At 40.6% G+C, this 19,108-nt stretch overlaps 1 protein-coding gene across 1 annotated transcript in view; it reads right to left on the bottom strand.

The window, feature by feature from the left end:
• The window catches only part of LOC140927694 (L-fucose kinase-like), a 32,593-nt gene extending 15,104 nt beyond the window's left edge, over window positions 1-17,489 (bottom strand). Inside the window, exons 1-15 of the mRNA XM_073377371.1 lie at window positions 17,342-17,489; window positions 14,942-15,093; window positions 14,345-14,395; window positions 12,928-13,065; window positions 11,470-11,542; window positions 10,799-10,899; window positions 9,207-9,287; window positions 7,771-7,890; window positions 6,397-6,595; window positions 5,650-5,792; window positions 4,156-4,257; window positions 3,376-3,435; window positions 3,165-3,281; window positions 1,933-2,031; window positions 527-762 (exon numbers count right to left, since the gene is read on the bottom strand). Of these exons, the coding sequence (XP_073233472.1) occupies window positions 527-762; window positions 1,933-2,031; window positions 3,165-3,281; window positions 3,376-3,435; window positions 4,156-4,257; window positions 5,650-5,792; window positions 6,397-6,595; window positions 7,771-7,890; window positions 9,207-9,287; window positions 10,799-10,899; window positions 11,470-11,542; window positions 12,928-13,065; window positions 14,345-14,395; window positions 14,942-15,093; window positions 17,342-17,429 (1,760 nt within the window). The 5' untranslated portion in view covers window positions 17,430-17,489. The remainder of the gene's footprint in view (window positions 1-526; window positions 763-1,932; window positions 2,032-3,164; window positions 3,282-3,375; window positions 3,436-4,155; window positions 4,258-5,649; window positions 5,793-6,396; window positions 6,596-7,770; window positions 7,891-9,206; window positions 9,288-10,798; window positions 10,900-11,469; window positions 11,543-12,927; window positions 13,066-14,344; window positions 14,396-14,941; window positions 15,094-17,341) is intronic.
• Between the last annotated feature and the right edge of the window lie 1,619 nt (window positions 17,490-19,108).

Below are 19,108 nucleotides of genomic sequence, written 5' to 3'. Positions count from 1 at the left end.
CAGCAAAACATGGTGAAACCAACTTACTCTCATCCCACTTACTTAATTCTTGGCTAATCAGGGCGCACGTACTATCTTAGTTATTAAATTTAATAGGGAGCTTAGGTAACGACGACGGCGACGGCAACGAGAACGGAAAAAAGCAATAAGATTAGAATAGCAAAACAACAACTTTGCATGTCCATCAAGCTTTATTTTTTGGTACATTTCTTTGTGGTCGTTGCAAACTACGACGTGAAAGTTCCTAATTTCACATTTCATAGAGAACGTCAACACAAGACAACGATTTCCTTTGTCTAAATTTAGAAACAAACTTTTAGAACTCAACTCCACAAAAATTCGCGAACACTGAGAAATTGAACGAAATGGAATAAGATCGATAAAGTTTGAAACAACGCGATTGCTTTTTTATTGTAAGTGAGCTTTTTGCTCCCTGTGTCATCGTCGTTGCCTAAGTTACCTATTTTATAATATACTGTACAGGCCCTACCACGCGCACGCCCAAGCACACACAGACGTTCCTTACTTTTGAAGTAGATCCGCAAGTCCTCGCCCAAGAGAATAAACGAAATGTTGACCTTTTGTAGGCGACGAGTTGAAAACATTCTCGTTAACGTCCATGGTTTGAGAAAACAACCGCTTTGAAAAGCCGCTAGCGATCATCGACAACCACAAAATCTCGTCTGTTTTCTCGTTCGGTGATACAGAACAATGGATCGTGGGGAAAAGCTTGGCATTAATAAGACTTCTTTCCTGTTCAGGCTACAACAGAAATATAAAATCACCTCTTTATACCTCACAAAATTAAGTAATCTAATTGGTTTAGAAGCATCGTGGCCGAGCAGTTAGAGCGCTGGAATTCATGGTTCTCACGAATCAGGTTCTCACGCCTATAAATATGTTTGCGTCAATATAACCCCGCGAGAGTTTAACGCACGGATAAGGAGCTAGAGGTATCCTCGCTTTTCCCTCGACCTTTCTATCCACCATTCCAAGCCTCTTCACGCTTTTAAAGGCTAGAAAATTTAGGTGAGGATGGGTGACATGCTTTCTGAAAAGCTCGCCCTACTTCAGATCAAAATATGTAATTCCGCATCCTCGGAGACTCAGGGGCAGATAGTGGGGGCGAGAGAAAGTCTAAACGGGCGGGAAAATATGGCACGAAGAAAAGTAAAGAACGGCGAGAAGAGCCCCTGGGGACAATGTCTTACCAGACCAGTTCCAAATGGTCGCCGCCGTTCTGCCTTCTGATTGAGCAGAAAAACACAAAAGTTTTCTGGCACCAATCAGAAGCCAGAACGACCGCGACAGTTTGGAACTGGTGTGGTAAGACATTGTCCCCAGGGGCTCTTCTCGCCGTTCTTTACTTTTCTTCGTGCCATATTTTCCCGCCCGTTTAGACTTTCTCTCGCCCTCACTATCTGCCCCTGGGTCTCCGAGAATGGTAATTCCCCTACCCTATTTCAAGCCAAAAGGGGTAAAAAATAAAGCATTCCATTAGGCAGATAGCAAATTATAGAATTTGTTAATAGATGACACAAAACAAACTCTTTTTGCCGTTGGTTGTTGTTGCATAACAATATAGCCTAGAAAAGGGGCTGTCCACACTTGGTGCCTCTGAACAAGTGCCTGGGCATCGGCACAAAATGATGTTGTGTTCACCGTACCGTCCTTGGGCACCGTGTCCGGGCACCAAGTGTGAACACTGCCTAAGAGAGAAACCCCCAAGAAGCCTGACGAACAAAGGCTGACTGTGTCTAGGCAAGAAAAACCTGCGACTGGGAAAAGACTGGGTCAGCATCGTGTCCAATTGCATTGTGGGACTGTTTGGCGGAAACATTTGGACCCATAACGCAGTTCGAAACAACACAAACCCAGTCTTCCGCTCAACCTCAAATGTCCAATACGCAGTGAGATGTATACAGATCTTACCACTCCAAACCAGAGTTCATTAGGGCTGATCCCTGTTCCATCAAAAAACGTCTTCCATGGTTTGTTGCAATACGTGCTGTTTTCTGATGAAACTGGCGTCTGCGTGACGAGAAAGATAGTACAGCATTTTCACTGTCTGTTTTCTCGAAATGAAAATCGGACCAAGTTGAGCGTTCATTTTAAAACTACAAGTCGGCAACCCGTGAACCAAATTGGCTGAAATTTGACCAACTTACTGCCAGATAGTTATTCTTAAAAACATTGTGCGAATTTTGATTTCTGTTGTTCGTTTTTGAGTTACAGCATTTTTTCCACAGGTAATTGTAATGATTTGTTATCACTTACTTCATCTACTTATCACAAAAGAACAAACGCACATGTCAAAAATCTGAGTCATCTGAGTAATCTGAGTCAGACGTGTCATGAAGCGAACGCGATCTTAATCGATTTCTTTCGTTTGTTTTTGGCTGACCTGGACTTAAATTTACAGAAACATGTATACTTTTGCAAAACGCTCGTCAATTCTGAAACGCGTTAGCATTTTGGATTGTGTAAAGAAATTAGCCGTAATCTTCAAGCATTAAGCTTTTAGAAAATGTGCGGTTTGTAGGAGTAATTATTAAGGCTACAACCCCTAGCAAGATCCGCACGAAGAGTGTACCAAAGATGGGATGATACCTTAAAGAGGCTGTGTCACGGCAGTCCGGTTCATTTTGTTTAATTTTGCCAATTACTCGCCCTCAATCGCGATGGAACTTAAAGTAAGCAAAGAAATTACATGTAAATGACAAAATCAGAGATCCAAGACAAACAAATATGTCTCCTGAGCATTATTTTTGAAGTTGCAAGCAGCAGGGATCAACATTGAAAAACTGTTAGGCTGAACAGTTTTCAAAAACCCTAATTTTAATCCATTTCAATCTTTTTCAGTTTTGTCCATCCGTGGCATCCATTGTTTCTGTTATGTTATTTTAACCTTCCTTTAAAGTTTTAAGCGGTTATTTTTATGTTTCTCTTAATTTAACGGGCATTTTGTAATTTCCTAATTTGGCTTAATTGCGTGACACAGCTCCTTTAAGAGGTTATACCCTTCCACGCAGACGTTCTGGTCAATTCTCCCCAAGGTGGGGGAGGGAGGGGGGGGGGGGGGGGGAACGCGTGACGAACCTTTAGGAACGTCTACGAGGGAGGCTAAAGCTGCTACCGATAGTGGTACTGAAAAACAGCCTCACCTGTAGATCATCAAGAGCGCCCAAAACAACCAAAACTCTTTGTGGTCTGTCACCAAGGTCAACATTGAAGTGAATGGCGCACAAATCGTTAGGAAAAGTTACTCCTGACGGAACATCCTACGAAAAATCACAAAGAAGAAAAATCACAAAAAAGAACCACGCACACCGCTCAAAGCATGGAATCAGAATTCGATTGAAGACACTATCTCACCTTCATAGCTTTAGATGAAATACCGATTAAGATGGACCCTGATCCAAAGGACAAATCCCCCTGGAATATTTAAATAATATAGTTGTCACATTTTATCCTTACATTCAGTGTTAAATCGCATTCAACAAATCGTTGCTAATCGAATAATTGACCTCGTGTTTAAAGGGGCTGCCACGAGTATATCGCCGTTTCAGGTCAATTCTGTGCTGAAGTCAAAAACGTACTGCCTTTACCCATATGTCACTTGCACATCTCAAATTTCATCAGGAAGCACAAACCATAAAACGTTTTGGGAGATTTTTGTAGCCATAGCATGAAAAATTGAAAAAGTTGGCCTATCATTTTCAAGATTCAATCGATGCGCACAGCCATATCACCCGGGCAGTGGCAGCCGTATGAGGGAGTGCTTAGAAACGGAGGGGCATATATTCGGGGGGGAGGAGGGGGGCTTATGACCGGACTGAAAAAAGTGTTTCAAAACAAGCTACATAGCAGTGCTGATTAAAATATTTTTTGAATTTGATCGACTTTTTTTACGCTTCAAGCAAGAGGGGGGCTTATATTCGGGGGGGGGGGGGGGGGGGGGGGGGGGTATAACCGGATGTATTTTTTTGTTTTCAGGTAGATGGGCCAAAAATGGGGGTTTTTTTGTGGGGGTAGGTTTATAATCGGAAGTAATGACGTCAAAATGTTCAAAACTAGTTCAGACCATGGAAAATTGTTGTCGATTTGTAAAATAGCTAAAAAAAACATAAGGACTACAATGAACGAGTGTTATACCTTCAAATGGCAGTTAGAGATCACTGAATTCTCCCCAATCTTGATGCCATCCTCCACGATCGAATTTATCACAACAGAGGATTTTGGAATAGGAGTACCATTCTGAAACAACAAAATAGCAACTGCTAATAAGAATTTTGAAAGAAAACTCTTTAGCTCGGCAAAGTTGCAAAACGGAAGAAATTCCCGCAAGATTTTGCTAAAGAAACTTTCCCAGAGTTTCTTTCGTTGATCCCGCAACGGGGAGCTTTAGCAACGACGACGGCGACGGAAACGAGGACGTCAAAAAAGCAATATGTTTATTACGCAAAACAACAACTTTGCAAGTGGATCACGCTTTTTTGTACATTTCTTGACCGTCCCTGTAAGAGTACGACGTGCAAATGCCTAATTGCAAGTTTTATGGAGGACATACATACATGCACTTTATTAAGCATCCCCAAAAATGGCTTTTCAGCGTCGTTCCGAATCGTCCCGTGTAACATCACCTTAAGACGAGGGCGATTACGAGAACGAGATTTTCTCAACACTAACTAGTACACGCGCGTGAACCAGCGTCATTTTGGCAGGAAAACGTGGTAGGCGCCGTCATTCTACTGTGCGTTTTAAGCGAAAATATAGACCTTGAGATTCTTAAGAATAAGACGAGTACGACTATACGAGTACGAGATTTTCTCAGTACTAAGCTGTGTTCGCGCGTGAACCAACGCCATTTTGGCGGGAAAAAAAGGTAGCCGTTGTCATTATACTACGAGTTTTAGCGAGAATATCGAAGTGCGGCGGAAACAAGATATCAAATGTTAGAAGTCATTTTGTGATCGGGAGAGCGCGTGACCTCCTTCACAAAAGGTAACAGTGCTAACTTTTGTAGTGAAAAGTGATAAAATGAAGTTTTCCTGGGGGTCTATATTTTGAGAATACTTGAAAAAACGTAAAGTCAAATCTCGTAGTCGCCTCGTCCTCTAATCTAAAGGTCTCTTATGTCTTACTGACGGAAAAAAGTTATCAAATCTAAACGTTAGAAGCTTTATCATTTTTCGATAGGGAGAGGGTTTAACCCCCTTCGCTAAAAATAACCGTGTTAACTTTTCAAGGGAAAAAGGTGAAATGAAGCTTTCAGGGGTATCTATTTTTGAGAATATGCGAAAAAAAAACTTTTATCTCAAATCTCATTCGCGTGGTCGTCCTCGTCCTCGAATCTAAAGGTCTTGAAGGCGGATGTTACACACGAAGATATGCAACGAAGATATTTGGCGAAACACAGCATTGCAATGTTGGAACAATGTTGGAACCATTCAAAACAATGTCGCGACAATATTGCAACGCTGTGTTGCGCTAAAAATCGTTTTTGCGAATCGTCCCGTGTGATATAACCTTTAATAACGACTGTTAATAACGACTTCTGTTCTAGAAAAATAAGCTCGAAGGTATTTTTCAAATATCTTTAAAAACATCCGAGATCTCGGAAAAGAAAGTCGGTTGTAACGTACTCACCTTACAGATCGATACGTGCGTATGATTGTTGAAATCGAACTTGACTCCACTCTGGCTTAGAAATTCAATGCTGTTAAGCATTTGTCTCCTATAACACTCTGCAGATGGCTTCGAGTAATCAAACGTACCGTTCTCAAGAAGCACTGTTGAAAGAAATCTTTACATTTGAGTATAAGCATGGTTAAGTGTAGAACTAGGGATAACTGTGTATGTTATCAAGTTCACTTTTGGAAGCAAGATGGTGAAGAACTACGCAGACCTCGGAGGCTGTTATCCTCCTCAGCCGACAACATTCTCCGAGAGCAGAATTCTTCCCCCTCCGGGGGGGGGGGTAATCCCTTATATAAGCCATATATGAATGTGCCGTCCCAAAGGGTATGGTTTTTGGTCTGAAAACGGGTATACACATTACCCATTTTGGTCTGGAATCGGGTATGGTTTTCGAAGGAACTACGGGAGCGTATAAACGTATTTATCGTTTCAATTCCAAATTAATAAGAAAAATAGGAATATGCGAATTCGAAATGCATTTGAAGAAATTTTTGCTTGCACTCTAACATAAGTAATTACAGTATGACATAATTTCTACCTAAAGGCCAGGTCTGAAAACGGGTGTGGAACATGACATTTTTTGGTCTGAAATAGGGTTAGGATTTGGAAAACCAGCCCACCAAGAATTCCCACGAGTACTCCTCCGGGAATTCTTCACATTATGCGAAAAAACTCCCCTAAACATTGTTAATTAACCTCCTTTCAGCTCCACGCCCCTTAGTCGCTGCCAAAGCATTGCTCGTGCACTGCGCATGAGCATCCTCTTGGGGTGTTCTGAGGACTTCATTGTTACAGGGATGTAGCGACCATATGAACCGCTTCTTTCACCCTCAACAAACGCTGACTCTGTCACATCCTCGGCCAGACAAAGAAGGATATCAAATATCATGGACAACTGCATAGCAAAAAAAAGAAAAACGTCCAACACTTAGCTGGCTTAAGGGGCTGTTTACTCTGTTTTCTCTCCCCGCCGCGTGTCGCCTTTTCTCGCACGGGGTGATTTTCACGCGCACTCGCGTTTTGCTCGCTATACTATCCCTGAGGGAAAATGGGTACTACTCGTAGTCTAGGTTTCCGGGTACCCCGCTTACCCCTCCCCTAAGTCAGCATTAACACGTCTCACTTAAGGCAAAATTGTGACTTAGGGGAGAGGTAGGTGGTCAGTTACCCAGAAACCTCAATTGATCCAGCTTAGCACCAGGAAGATCCTAGAGGGGGGATCATCCTAGCGTCATATGTTTTCTGGACTCAGTTTACATGCACAAAGTTGTACTTGTCCCTAGCGCTGGGATCTTCCAAGCTGAGAGGTTGGAAGATCCTAGCACCATGTAAACTACTCATAGTACTAGGAAGGGACAAACCAGCAAAAATTGCAGCACTTCATTCAGTGAGTAATCGTTGATATTTTGATTCCTTCCCTACTGCTAACCACGCAGACCAAAATTTCTGTGTGTAAACCCAGTGAAAAGTTGCTCCGCCTTTTAGATCTTCCTGGTGCTAGAATGGTCTGTGATTGGAGAACGAAACAGTAGATGATTCAACACAAACAATACCCCTAGCCCTAAAAACAAAAGAAGGTACTGCTTATTTAGGCCAATAAAAATAGAGGTCTAAAAGAGCTACTGTACTACTCCCAGCAACGCGTGGCGCTTTTTTCCACTGACCTACGACCGGAGAGATTCAAGGCCGAAGAGCAAGGCTATATGCATGGAGAATATTACAAACTCACTTAATTTGCTTTAAAAAAACATAGGCAGATTCACTAGAGAGAGGAAAAGAAAAATTTGCTATCAACTCGTATGTTTACACACTCCCTTATAAGAAAATTTCAACTCGAGGCTATGCAGAGGTCGGAAAAGGAATAAAGTGTACTGAATGCGCGCGCAAAGTTGTTTTTTTGCTCGGCTTAAACTCTTGCTTTTTTATGACGTTCTCGACATCATCGCTGCATTAGTTGCCCTTTTCTTTTCTCTTTGAAAGATTCGACAAGGCCATCACGAATTTCGAGATCCTTATGAAATGTATAGCTGAACCAACACCATAAAAATTAGATATATATGTCAGTTATACCTGAATAGGTTCAGCTCCATTGTCTAGCCCAAAGTAAGTACAAGCATCTAAGGGATGGAACACATGAAGACTCAAAACCTTGCAGGCAGATTTGATGTCCATGAACACAGTACCGCTAACCTGCCAATCAAAATTAACGTTTTTATGATGAAGTCAGATAAACACACACTCTGCTTGGTTGAAAAAGCCTGCTTTATGAGAGTATAAAACACGGAGCTAGAGCTGTCAGCCATTTACCTGTAGTTTGTTTTGAACATTTGGAAGTAATGGGTGGGGAATTTAACGGATTCTTTATCATAAAACAAATAATGAAGTCTTGACTGTGCTCTGTTCTGTTGTAAAGCACTTAGGAAGCGCCTGGAGCACTCAAGAAGGGAGAAACACTAGACTACGTCTCGTGTTTCCCCCCTACACTTCTTTGGTGCTCTAGCCGCTCCCTGCGTGTTTTACAACAGAACAGAGCACAGTCAAGATATCTTTACACGCTAACTAGTAAATAACCTGTTACATTAAATGTCAGGTCCCGAGGAAAACAGTTTGTTTTTACTGCACCTTCTTTAGCCTACGAGAACAGCCGTTTCTCCACGCTCCTCGCCCCTGGGCACGTTTCGCGTAGAGGAACGTCTGCGACTCAGCGACAGAAATTCCATACTGATGACGTAAATCAATGTTTACATAATAAATCGGTAGTCGTGGGGTTCCAAATGCAAATTTGTTCAATTTTACGTTTCTCCTGGTCGATTTTCGGAAAGTGTTGTGTTCATCTGCGAACGAGTTCTAGAAAAACTCAAATGCTTCTTCTAGAGAAGAATATATTCCACAAATATTGACTGTTTTGTTATAGATTCATCCCGTTTACATTTGAATGACCTTTGTAGCCTTTTGTCTGTTATTCGTAAACAATAGCTAAAACAACGTAACTACTCTGTCGTCCAATCAGCGGTTATGACCGGATTCCGGACAGACTTTACGTCATCAGTATGGAAGTTTTGTCGCTGAGTCGCAGACGTTCCTAATCGCGAAACGTCCCCCATCTGCGATGAGCGAAAAGAAACGTCTGTTTTCGCAGACTACAACGGGGCCTAAATTAGAGAATTGCTGATTTACAGCTGAAATCACGGCGGCCATGTTGGTTGACAAGAACAAAAGCCGCCTGTCTGCTTCAAAGCCGTCACGCAAAGCTCCTCCTCACGTGCATTACGACGCAAAAAACGCCTGTGTAGCAGACTACCCTCCGCTTAGAACTAAACTCTTTTTTCAAGCAAATTCTGCGAAAAAAATTGTATTATTTCGCCGACCGACTGTGACACGGCCGCCTTGTCACATGGCTGCGAATCAACAATCCTGATGGGAATTTGATGACGGAAGACCGCGCATTTCAACGAATCCCTACAACCTTCATACTCATTACCAGTTAGACAGGATTTCCAACTTACCAGCGGCACCTTGCCATTCTCAAGGGCGAAACTTCTGATTTTCTCCTCACTTTCTCGGAAGATAATGTCCTTTACTTTGCCCTTAAAGTGAGTGTCAGTAAAAACACAGGATGAGTGACCGGAGCTAAACACACCCGCCCGTTTGATGAGAAACCCTTCCCACGACACCCTGCGAGCAGAGTCCCTTTCTGTCTTCTTCTTGAGTAGGGACCAGAAAAGCCGATCTTGTTTTATCTCGTCAAACTGGCTTTTTCGAGTGCGCATGTTTATTGAACAAACCGATGGTCATAACCGAGCCCGCTGTACCAAGCGCACGGCTATTAGGCCTGGGTTCGAAACTATATCCTAGCAACATGAAACGCATGCTCAACAAAGATCATACTCGATTCCAGCAGTCTTTCTCGAGAACGACAAATTCGAGCAAGCGAAAGAAAGACTGTGCTGGCAGGGTATTTCCACAACAGAGGGAAGAGTAGTCTGTTCTGTGATCACAGGTACCGACTCGAGACTGAGCTCAGTGGCGGATCCAGGAAAGGGGCCCGGGGGAACCCGCCCTTCCCTTATTCCTAGTCCAGACTGAGGCCCAAATGGCCGAAAAAGCTTTGGTTTGGAGACCGCCCCCGCCCGCTCCCCCTTATCTCAGGTCTGGATCCGGTACTGAAGCTGACAAAAACGGTGATTTGTTTCCAATACCACCCAAGTCACCATCTTGTTTCACTGCATGTGCTTTCTGGTGCGGGATGCTGGAAAGGCTTATTCGTGCATCCACCTGACTAATTAATTATTTTTCAGTTTCTATGTTTACAGTTTCCGTGTAACACTATGCAGTCATGTCGTGACCGTAAGAAAAGTAGCCTGCGCAGCTGGCGGTATTGTGTAGTAGTCGAGTGAGATTTGGCGGCGGAGCCGTTGTAATATATTCGAGTGAGATTTGACGGCGGAGCCGTCACGAGCGGCGAAGCCGCGAGAAATACCGCCTCGTCAACCGCCTCGTCCCTACTCCCTTTTTTGGAACACGGCTCCGCCGCCAAAACTTTAATCTCGCACCCACACAATACCGCCAGCTACGCAGGCTATAAGAAAAGCGATAATTCTGAAGGCCAGATTCAAAGTACTGTGTCATTCAGTTCGCAAACAAGGAGAGTCTACTACGCTCTAGTCGTCGCTTGTCATTTTATCAATTTGTTTTTTTTTCTATGTAAGATAAATTTTGGAAAAAATGGGCAATTGTGTTCATCGGCGTGCTATATACACTGTAACATGAGGGTGTGACCTGTTGCGTCAATAATATTAATTTTCTTGATGCAAAAAGTCACGCTTCATTTTATCTTCGACGCTAGCTATGACATGATAGTGAATTGTAAGTTAATTTGTCAGATAAATAAGCGTCACCTTGTGCGGTGGAAAATTTTTTCTTCCATGCAAGAAATCACACATTATTTTCTTCGACAAAACAGGTTTCGTCTCATGCTTATATGACATAGCTAGCTGATCAAATCGCAAATGCACAACAGACATAACAAAACTGTAAACTTGTTCTCTCTTGAGAGAGCTATTTTTAAGTTTACGTTAGTTATGCTTATAACCCTCACATCTTTTCCAAGTTTGGCTACACCATGATCTTTTGCATAATGAACGTCCCCAGGTGAGAGAATCACGGTGATACCATTAGAAAACTTCTCCCAGTCAATTCCTTGAAAAAATAAAGAGGAAATAACAACACTTTTTTGCCACAGTTTGTGCTTACTAGTGTAAAAACTAAGCAAATCCAAAAAGAATGCATGGTATGTATATCTAAAACTTTTGCTAAAACTGAGCTCTCGTAAATGACAGCCCTGATAGATAAGTTTATCGCTTGGTCGGTTACGAGAGACCATTCTCGTAATCATCCAGCTCTAGTTGTGACCGCTATAATATGGCAGTGGTCGCTTAAGAGAGCTTTGACCATACCATACAGGAGCGTACGGTCCATACACGCACTTATGCGTACATACGCAGACGGAAAATATGACAAAAATAATCTCTTTTTGCTTCCTGGAAGCATTTTTATCACTAAATCGGGGATGACTGATCAATTTTTTGCATTATATTGGTGTCTTTGCCCGTCTAACTGAAGGGTAGACATCTCGCCCTTAACCTTCTTGATGGCGTTTGACTTTCCCCCCAGTTGTCCGTAAACACTGTCAGCTAATCAAATTAAGAATCTGAGACGGTTGGCCGGGAAGACTAAGTTGTGATTAATCTCTCTATTTGTAAGACTTACGGGCGTCTGGAGAAATCGACGGCAACATGTGAGAACTGCAGATCCAAACACCAGGAGGAGAATTCACTGATAACTATATTGAAGAACACAGTTATACTGATTACAGTCACGAAATATAGCAATACCCAAAATATCGCTGATTTTACAATGACAGCCTACAATACAGTGGAACTCCATCATAAGGCTACCCCATTAATACGATAACGTCAAGTCATTTCTTTTATGTTGTTTAGAACAAAAAATTCGTGTTTATCAACCGAGTCGATTAAGCCCTTTAAGCCCCAAGATCCATACAAATTCTCGGGACTGATCTCCATACACTTAGTTTAAGAACAGTTGAGAGAATTTGGTTTAACATCAAAGCATTCTCCCTTTGGTAATCAATTTAGTAATTCTCATAACCTTCACTCTTGATGATCTGCTGATGTTGTTAGGAGAAAATTGATGTTGGTCACTCTTGGGACCTAAAGGGGTAAGTATTATTGTCCACCGCAAGAACGTTTCAAGGATGATGTTGCGAGCGCTACCCCAAAGTTTGAAAAAAATTAATCACCTTTTGAAGTTCCAGGTTTTACTGTAATCAATTTTGTTATATATGCAGTCGTGTGTAGGAGTAAGTTGAATGCCTAGTGATCTCACGTTCTCACAAAGAGTGACGCTTCTAACTGAAAGTGCCCAAAGTAATCAAGTGGCACGTGTTTTGACAGTAATACAGGCGTATTCTTTTTTTCCTTACCCCTCCTTTTTTTTTGGATGGGCGGGGGGCGGGGGGGGGGGATCCAGGCAAAAGGTGCTAGTTTATGTTTGCATTGCCAGAGCAACCATGTTTGATTTAAGGACAGAAGAAGATTTAGGGTTGAAATAGCAACCTTAGTGACATTCAGGAATCCAAAACTGAACGCAGGCTAGTGTCATGTCCATCTTGTCATCAAATTAGATACTTTTATTTTAGAAAGGTTTAGCATTGGCAGTTTTTATACTAGAGACGTTTAAGTCGACTGAGACGTTAAAGTCGTTCTAAAGTCCAGAATAACGACGGTACTATAAGACAGGCGCATTTATCATCCGAAAACTTATACGTCTTCTTTTAAATGCATCATTCAGACGAATTGCGGTCATTTCGCCCGAAAGTCGATTCGCCCGCGGAGGCGTTCGCTAGGACTGATATCTTCACCCGATAACATACAACACTCTACAACATGGTGAACCAACTTCTCCGAGATGTTATTTTAGTTCAGTTAACCTTGGATTCCACATGTGCAGTGATTGTCTTTCCAAGCTCATTTCTTTTTGTCAGGCTTAAGGAACGACAAATACAGATCGGGCGAGTTACGACCCTATACCGTTCAGAGGCGATTAACAGGTGACTTAAACGTCTCAGAGGTTAAATGCGCTTTTAGGAAAAATTTCAGCAACATAACAATAAATAATAAAACAAAAGATGTAAAATAAGCCTACCGTTGCTGAGATAACTGTAAGCACATAGTCAAAGTTTGACACTACAGAATCACACAGAGACTCTTTACATTTTTCGTTGTGCTTCGCCGGGAGAGTGTTGAAGAACCATCCACAAGAGCTTAATGGAAAATCCCAACCCTAAAACATACACAGTAGGAAAGAAATCTCACATTACAATTAAGAAAAAAGATTTCAATTGAGAAAAAATAAATAATCAAAGAATGTTTTTACAGCTTATAGAGCGGTAAAGTGATGACATTATAAAAATGAAATTTGTGAAATTATGGGATTTGTCAGGATATTCTGAAAGAACAATGTCCAAGAGGCCTACTTACCAAAAATGAGCATTTCGGGGCAAATTGTCTCTGAGGTGTTAGCCGGTTATACTTAGAAAACTCCATACAAACCCTTCTAATTTTTTTTTGGGTCGACCCAAAAAAATTTAGAAGGGTTTGTATGGAGTTTTCTAAGCATAACTGGGCTACAATCTCAGAGACAATTTGCCCCGAAATGCTCATTTTTGGCAAGTAGGACTCTTGGACATTGTTCTTTCAGAATATCCTGACAAATCCCATAATTTCAGAAATTTCATTTTTATGATGTCACACTTTAGACTACTCTATTACTTCATTACTTACAAAAAATGTTACGAACGAATATCAAAAGGACAAGGGACAAACAAGTTTCTATGAAAATTTCAGTCGGATATAACCAGAACGAATTTACGCTCACATATATACATATATATACTGTTTACAGGTAGCCATTACGACACCTGAAGGAGGGTCATGAGGTTATCCCTATATAACATTAATTAAAATACGTCTCCTTACAATAATAACCCATACCCAGCCCAAGAAAGGTTGGCCACACCACCAGGGTCTACATCCCCTAATCTTTCCGAACAGCAGTGTAGGTTCTTTTACATCCCACAAGAACTATATATCAAGTGAAATTGCTGTGAGAAGACTAGGAAATTTAGTTTGGAGATTTCATTCAAAGGTAGCACTCAATTCTCTCAGTTATTTTAAGATGAGTGATGGTCCAGCCAGGGTTTGAACCCGTGGTTTCCCACTCAGCAGACCGGCGCTCTCCCAAATGAGCTAACCATGTGGCGTACCTCTCAGGAAGATGTAACTGACGAGATTATCATGTACCATAGAGACTGAATGTTAATTTGAAAATAATTGTAAAATTAAAGCTGTTTTTTAGGGTACAACTGATTAGTGTTGTACCCTGAAGAAGGCAGCATTGCTTTCAATTGTTTTCAAATTAACATTAAGTAACTACGCCGCGCAGGAATTTCAATCTTTATTACCAAAGAGACTTGCTATCTTGTCAATGATCAGATCAAAAACAGAGAAAAAGCTACATAATGTGATAATGATGATGAGAGTAATAATAGATTAGTACATGCCATATGCATGATGAGTATCCTTGCATTCTTCAAAACACTTTGTGTAACGACCTATTGTAAGAATGAAAAGAAGTTGTCAGTTATAGCAGGCTTAACACTAAGTACAAAAGTTGCATTTGAATTTTTTCTTCAATAAATGTCTGCAGTCAGCAAGGTAGTATAGTTCAAGTTCTATATTGTGTGGCTTGCTAACACAAAGCAAATTTCCTTCAAGAATTAAGTGAGAAAACTGAATTTGTTTAAGGATCACAGCATTTCCTTAGGTGATCATTTTACATTAATGAAATGATAACCAGCGGGGAAAATGCATTTAACTTTGATCTTTAAACAAATTCAATTCCCTCAACTAGCTAATTAGTTAAGGATAATTTTTTTGTGTGTGTGGAGTTCAGTATGGAGAATTTGTAAATCAGGACATTGGGGCTAGGTAATAAACGGTTATCTATGACTGATTATAATACGGCTAACACCTCTTTGAGACAGACAGTTACATATACAGTTGGTTGCATCTAAGTGTGGACACGAGAAAAAAAAATGTTCTAATAGAAAAGGTCTTAAGTAAACATAGTCATTTATACACTCATAATTATTACCAACCCCAAAGCCTGCTTTAGCATTCAGATGTTCTGTGACCACAAGTAAGGCATTAAGTGTGGCACCACCACTTCCAACGCCACCTTTGGGATCCTCCAAGGTCAAAATCAGCACATCTTTTTCAATAAATCCTTTGTTTTGAAGTACTTCAAGTTCTAATGGAGAAAGAAACTGTTATCTAGAAGGATAGGAAATTGCATAATCTGCACCAAAAAACAAACTCACTGGCCAGTTTAAGGCTAATTAGCTAGCTTTTGAACACCATGTAGCCTCTGAAATTTTCAAATTTTGTTATCAATAAAATGACACTAAGTGTTCTATGCCTAATATACCCCGAGGAAATGGCACAGTTTGCCACATAATAGACTTTTTTGCTGCAAAATTTGACCCGAAAATTCTTAGCTAAAAAATTTAATTCGATCACTCTATTAAATGGCCTCTTGCAAAAAAGGTACTGGGACATTAATATGGCCGGAGTTGAAGGAATTAGGAATTCACTGTTTGACGTATGTTGCAGCTATTTTTTTTTATTTCAGGTAATTTTTGTTTTTCCTTTGTTTGAAATTCATTAGCGTACATAATATCTTACCCAAAAACGTGAAAAAATAATAGTTTCCTGAGATAGAAAATTATCTACAATATATACATTAAAAGCATTTATTTATTCATTCAAAATATTTCCCCGATGCTGATTGCCTAAAAGCACACGTTTAATTCACCATAACTAGTTACTGATGACCAAATTTTGAAGAATTTTGACTTTAACGAGGAAATGACGTCAAAAATGCAGCGTTTTCGCAGGTTAAGGCACCGTTAACCGAGAAGACCTGGGGACGAGGTTGAGTTGTTTTGGTTGTGAACTTGAAAAAATGGCGGACATTTCACTCGTTTCAAGAGTAAGAACTAAGCGAAAAAAGAGCTAAAAACATGGCAAGAACAGCAAGAGGACAACTCGAAGAGCGACATCTGCTATTTGGAGAATATTTGCGGAGCTGGATTAAGCTAAACGTACACTATCGAAGATGAACTGAACATTGATGGATCGTTATCGATGGAGGTAAGCATGTTTTAGCTATGTTTTTAAACTAGGAATTATTTTGAATGAATAATAAAACAGTTATTGAATTTGGCTTTCGTATCATATGAAGAATTATGGAGATCTCGGAGGAAGTTATCCGCCTTGGCCTACGGCCTCGACGGATAACAGTCCCTCCTCGATCTCCATAATACTTCATAAGATACTCAGCCTCATTCATTAACTGTTAAATATGCATTTAAAACAATGCACTTCTTAAGCGATATATTAACTCAATATGCTCTTGACTCGATCGTCAACTGCAAAACAAGATTAGTCAAGCGTGCCAGACAACCATTGTTGTTGATGTAGGTAGTTGGTTCATTAATTTTCACTTCAGGTAATTACAAGATAACACACCGAGACTTTAAGATGGATGGTGGATTACAAGCACTTGAGACGAACCAAGATATCACTCTGATCACTAGCCTTCAAAACCTTTTCATAATGATACACAGTTTGAATAGAGGTGTCGCTGGACGCAACCGCGTTCAAAATATACCATAATCATAGTTGTCTATCGCAAGAACCATCCACCCTTCCCCATCAACTCCTTCCTGCCTAACAAACATATCGAACGCACTCTCGTAAGGTCCGATTACTCCTAGTTTATTTACAAAGAAGGCGTCGAAACATGGTTTGGCAGTTTTTGCCGTTAAAGCTTTGTCTATAAACCTGATTTATCAATGAAACTGGTGGATAAGTTTTTTGTTTACAACTTCATGCAAATTAAGTCTTGCGATACTTCATTCAGCTGACACGTTTCATAAATAAGCTTAAAACTAAATCAAATACGGTATGACAGAAGAATTCACAACTCCCTAGGACGAAATGTCCCCGCAAAAGCTAAACAAATCCTTCAAATGTTGTATTTGTTGGCAAGAAAACATGACGGCCGTTAATCCTTGGTAGCAATAAATGAGTTTAAAATCATCATTATTCACCGAAACGGAGGTGGCTAGGCGAGGTAAATATTAACCTTTAGCCGCCGACACTGAAAGTACCGCAATTTTTCGAGGGCCATCTATTTCCCTCTCGCGGGATCTGTTACGCGACAATCACGCCTTAATTTTTGCCATTATTGTCGACTATCAATCGAAGCCGTAAAGCTTAACTTTCGCCTTCCATTCAAATGAAACCGGCCAGACAAACGTCTTCTATCTCCAGTTCAAATCCCTTCCAAAACGATTCATAAGCGTTTGGCTTCCCTGAGGCAGTTCGCATTTCATAAGCCTTTCGTATCTTTTTCGCGTCTACCCGCGGCTTATTTTCTCTAGAATAAACGACGTTCGACAAACAGAAAAGTTGAATAATTAATATCGTCTTACCTCGTTGAAAAGCAAACGCACTTTGTCTTTTGCGACAAGTTAGTACAATCGCACCCCAAGAACATTTCATTTCTTTGCTGCCTTCCATGTTTACGGTTCTTCCAGTCACAGATATGGTAAAGTTTTATTTCCTTTACACCGAAAACTGAATGAATGGTTTTCATTCATCACAGGCGGCCCAGACGTAGTATGTGTCACTGAATGAATATATTAATATTCACATGGACAAATTAATGCGATAAGTCGTCGAAACTCCCATGAACTAAAACAGCCCAAAAGTCAAAATATAACAAAACAAAGCTAAGATACCTTCAACTGAACGTATCCTTGTCTTTCCTGGCCGGTTTCAGTGGCATTTTGTTGAGTTTTGCAATTGTAGGTACTATAGATAGTAGGCATATTGTAGCATCATTATAAATCTACCAGTATTTTATTTTTTGATCCGAGTGGGTTTTGTATTGGGACAGGCAGAAAACGAGGGGAAGAGTGGGCTTAATGGGGACATGGTGCATATTATTTAATTTATTGCAGGCACAAAGTTCGAATACATTAAGATAGCATTCATAGATCTGCAACCAATAATATTTTCTTAATAGGGTCTTACATTCGCATTAAAATTCATGGTGTCCATGCATCCTTAATCGGGTAAAAACCTATCATAGTAAAGCAATCATAATTTTACTCTGTAGATTGAAATATTTTTTATTTCAGACAAATGGTTTTAATTTACTCAAAAAACGAACAATGCTTATCTTCATCTCCTTCAAGTACAAGTAGATCCGAGATCCACCCTAATCCCTGAAACGGCCTGATAAATGCGTCCAGCAGTCAGAAACGGTTGTTCCGCTCTTACGAAAAAACGAAAACAAAGTTAAAAGTAATGTTTCTCCCTGGCTAGCAACTTTCACGGCAATAATTGCAAATCATCGGGCTCCAGTCTTAAGATTTGCATTATTGCAACACATGAAAGGCCTTGGAGTTGACTAATGTTTGCAACAATAACAGAGTTGTATGAACTTCAATAGGGACCTTAAGATTTGAGGACGTCATCTGTCTAGGACGCCACCGGAAGTTTGTTTTCGCCTAAAAATGTCACTGCGCATGTCTGTGTGTGAATGGGACGGCGTTTCACATGTGGTGAGTACTTCAGGGCGGAAAAACGTAATGAGCATGCGTGACTTTTTTTGCCCAGATCCCCTGGCCGGGCTTGAAAAAATGGCGGGATTTCAAATATTTTATTGCCTAAAAATAAAATGTTTCCACTCATAACCTGGAAAGAACAGGCAATTTGTCTTCAAAAGTTGCAAGCTGTGGTCATAACCTTGTAGTTACTTAATTTTCTCGAAGAATAACTCGTAGTAAAACGGACTTTAACGACTTCAATTTGTTTGCGTTGTACTGAAAATGTGCATGCGTAGGTCCAATTTTTTTCGAGATGCATTCACAAAATGTGTTCATATAAGGAAGTTCCTGGATATATAAGGTCCAGAGTTCCTCTGTGGACACAAAAACAACATATCTTTGGACAGTGATTTGCCCAAAAAAATTAACGCTTGCCCACAATGTGTTTGAAGTCACTGAACTTTGTCGCACTCGAGCTGATATTTTAAAACCCTTGCTCGATCGGACACTCGTAGTTTCGCAGATCACTAAAATATAAACAAAATCCTCAATGTAGAAGTTATTGCGTTGATATGTGGGCAGAAAAAAGGTCAATGTTTATCTTGTAAAATCTTCCCAAAAATCGGTTTCAAAGCAACTATAGTT

The sequence above is a fragment of the Porites lutea genome, chromosome 2 (assembly GCF_958299795.1).
Source record: "Porites lutea chromosome 2, jaPorLute2.1, whole genome shotgun sequence".
In the NCBI taxonomy this organism is placed as follows: domain Eukaryota; kingdom Metazoa; phylum Cnidaria; class Anthozoa; order Scleractinia; family Poritidae; genus Porites; species Porites lutea.
This window is presented reverse-complemented; position numbering and strand designations above follow the sequence as displayed.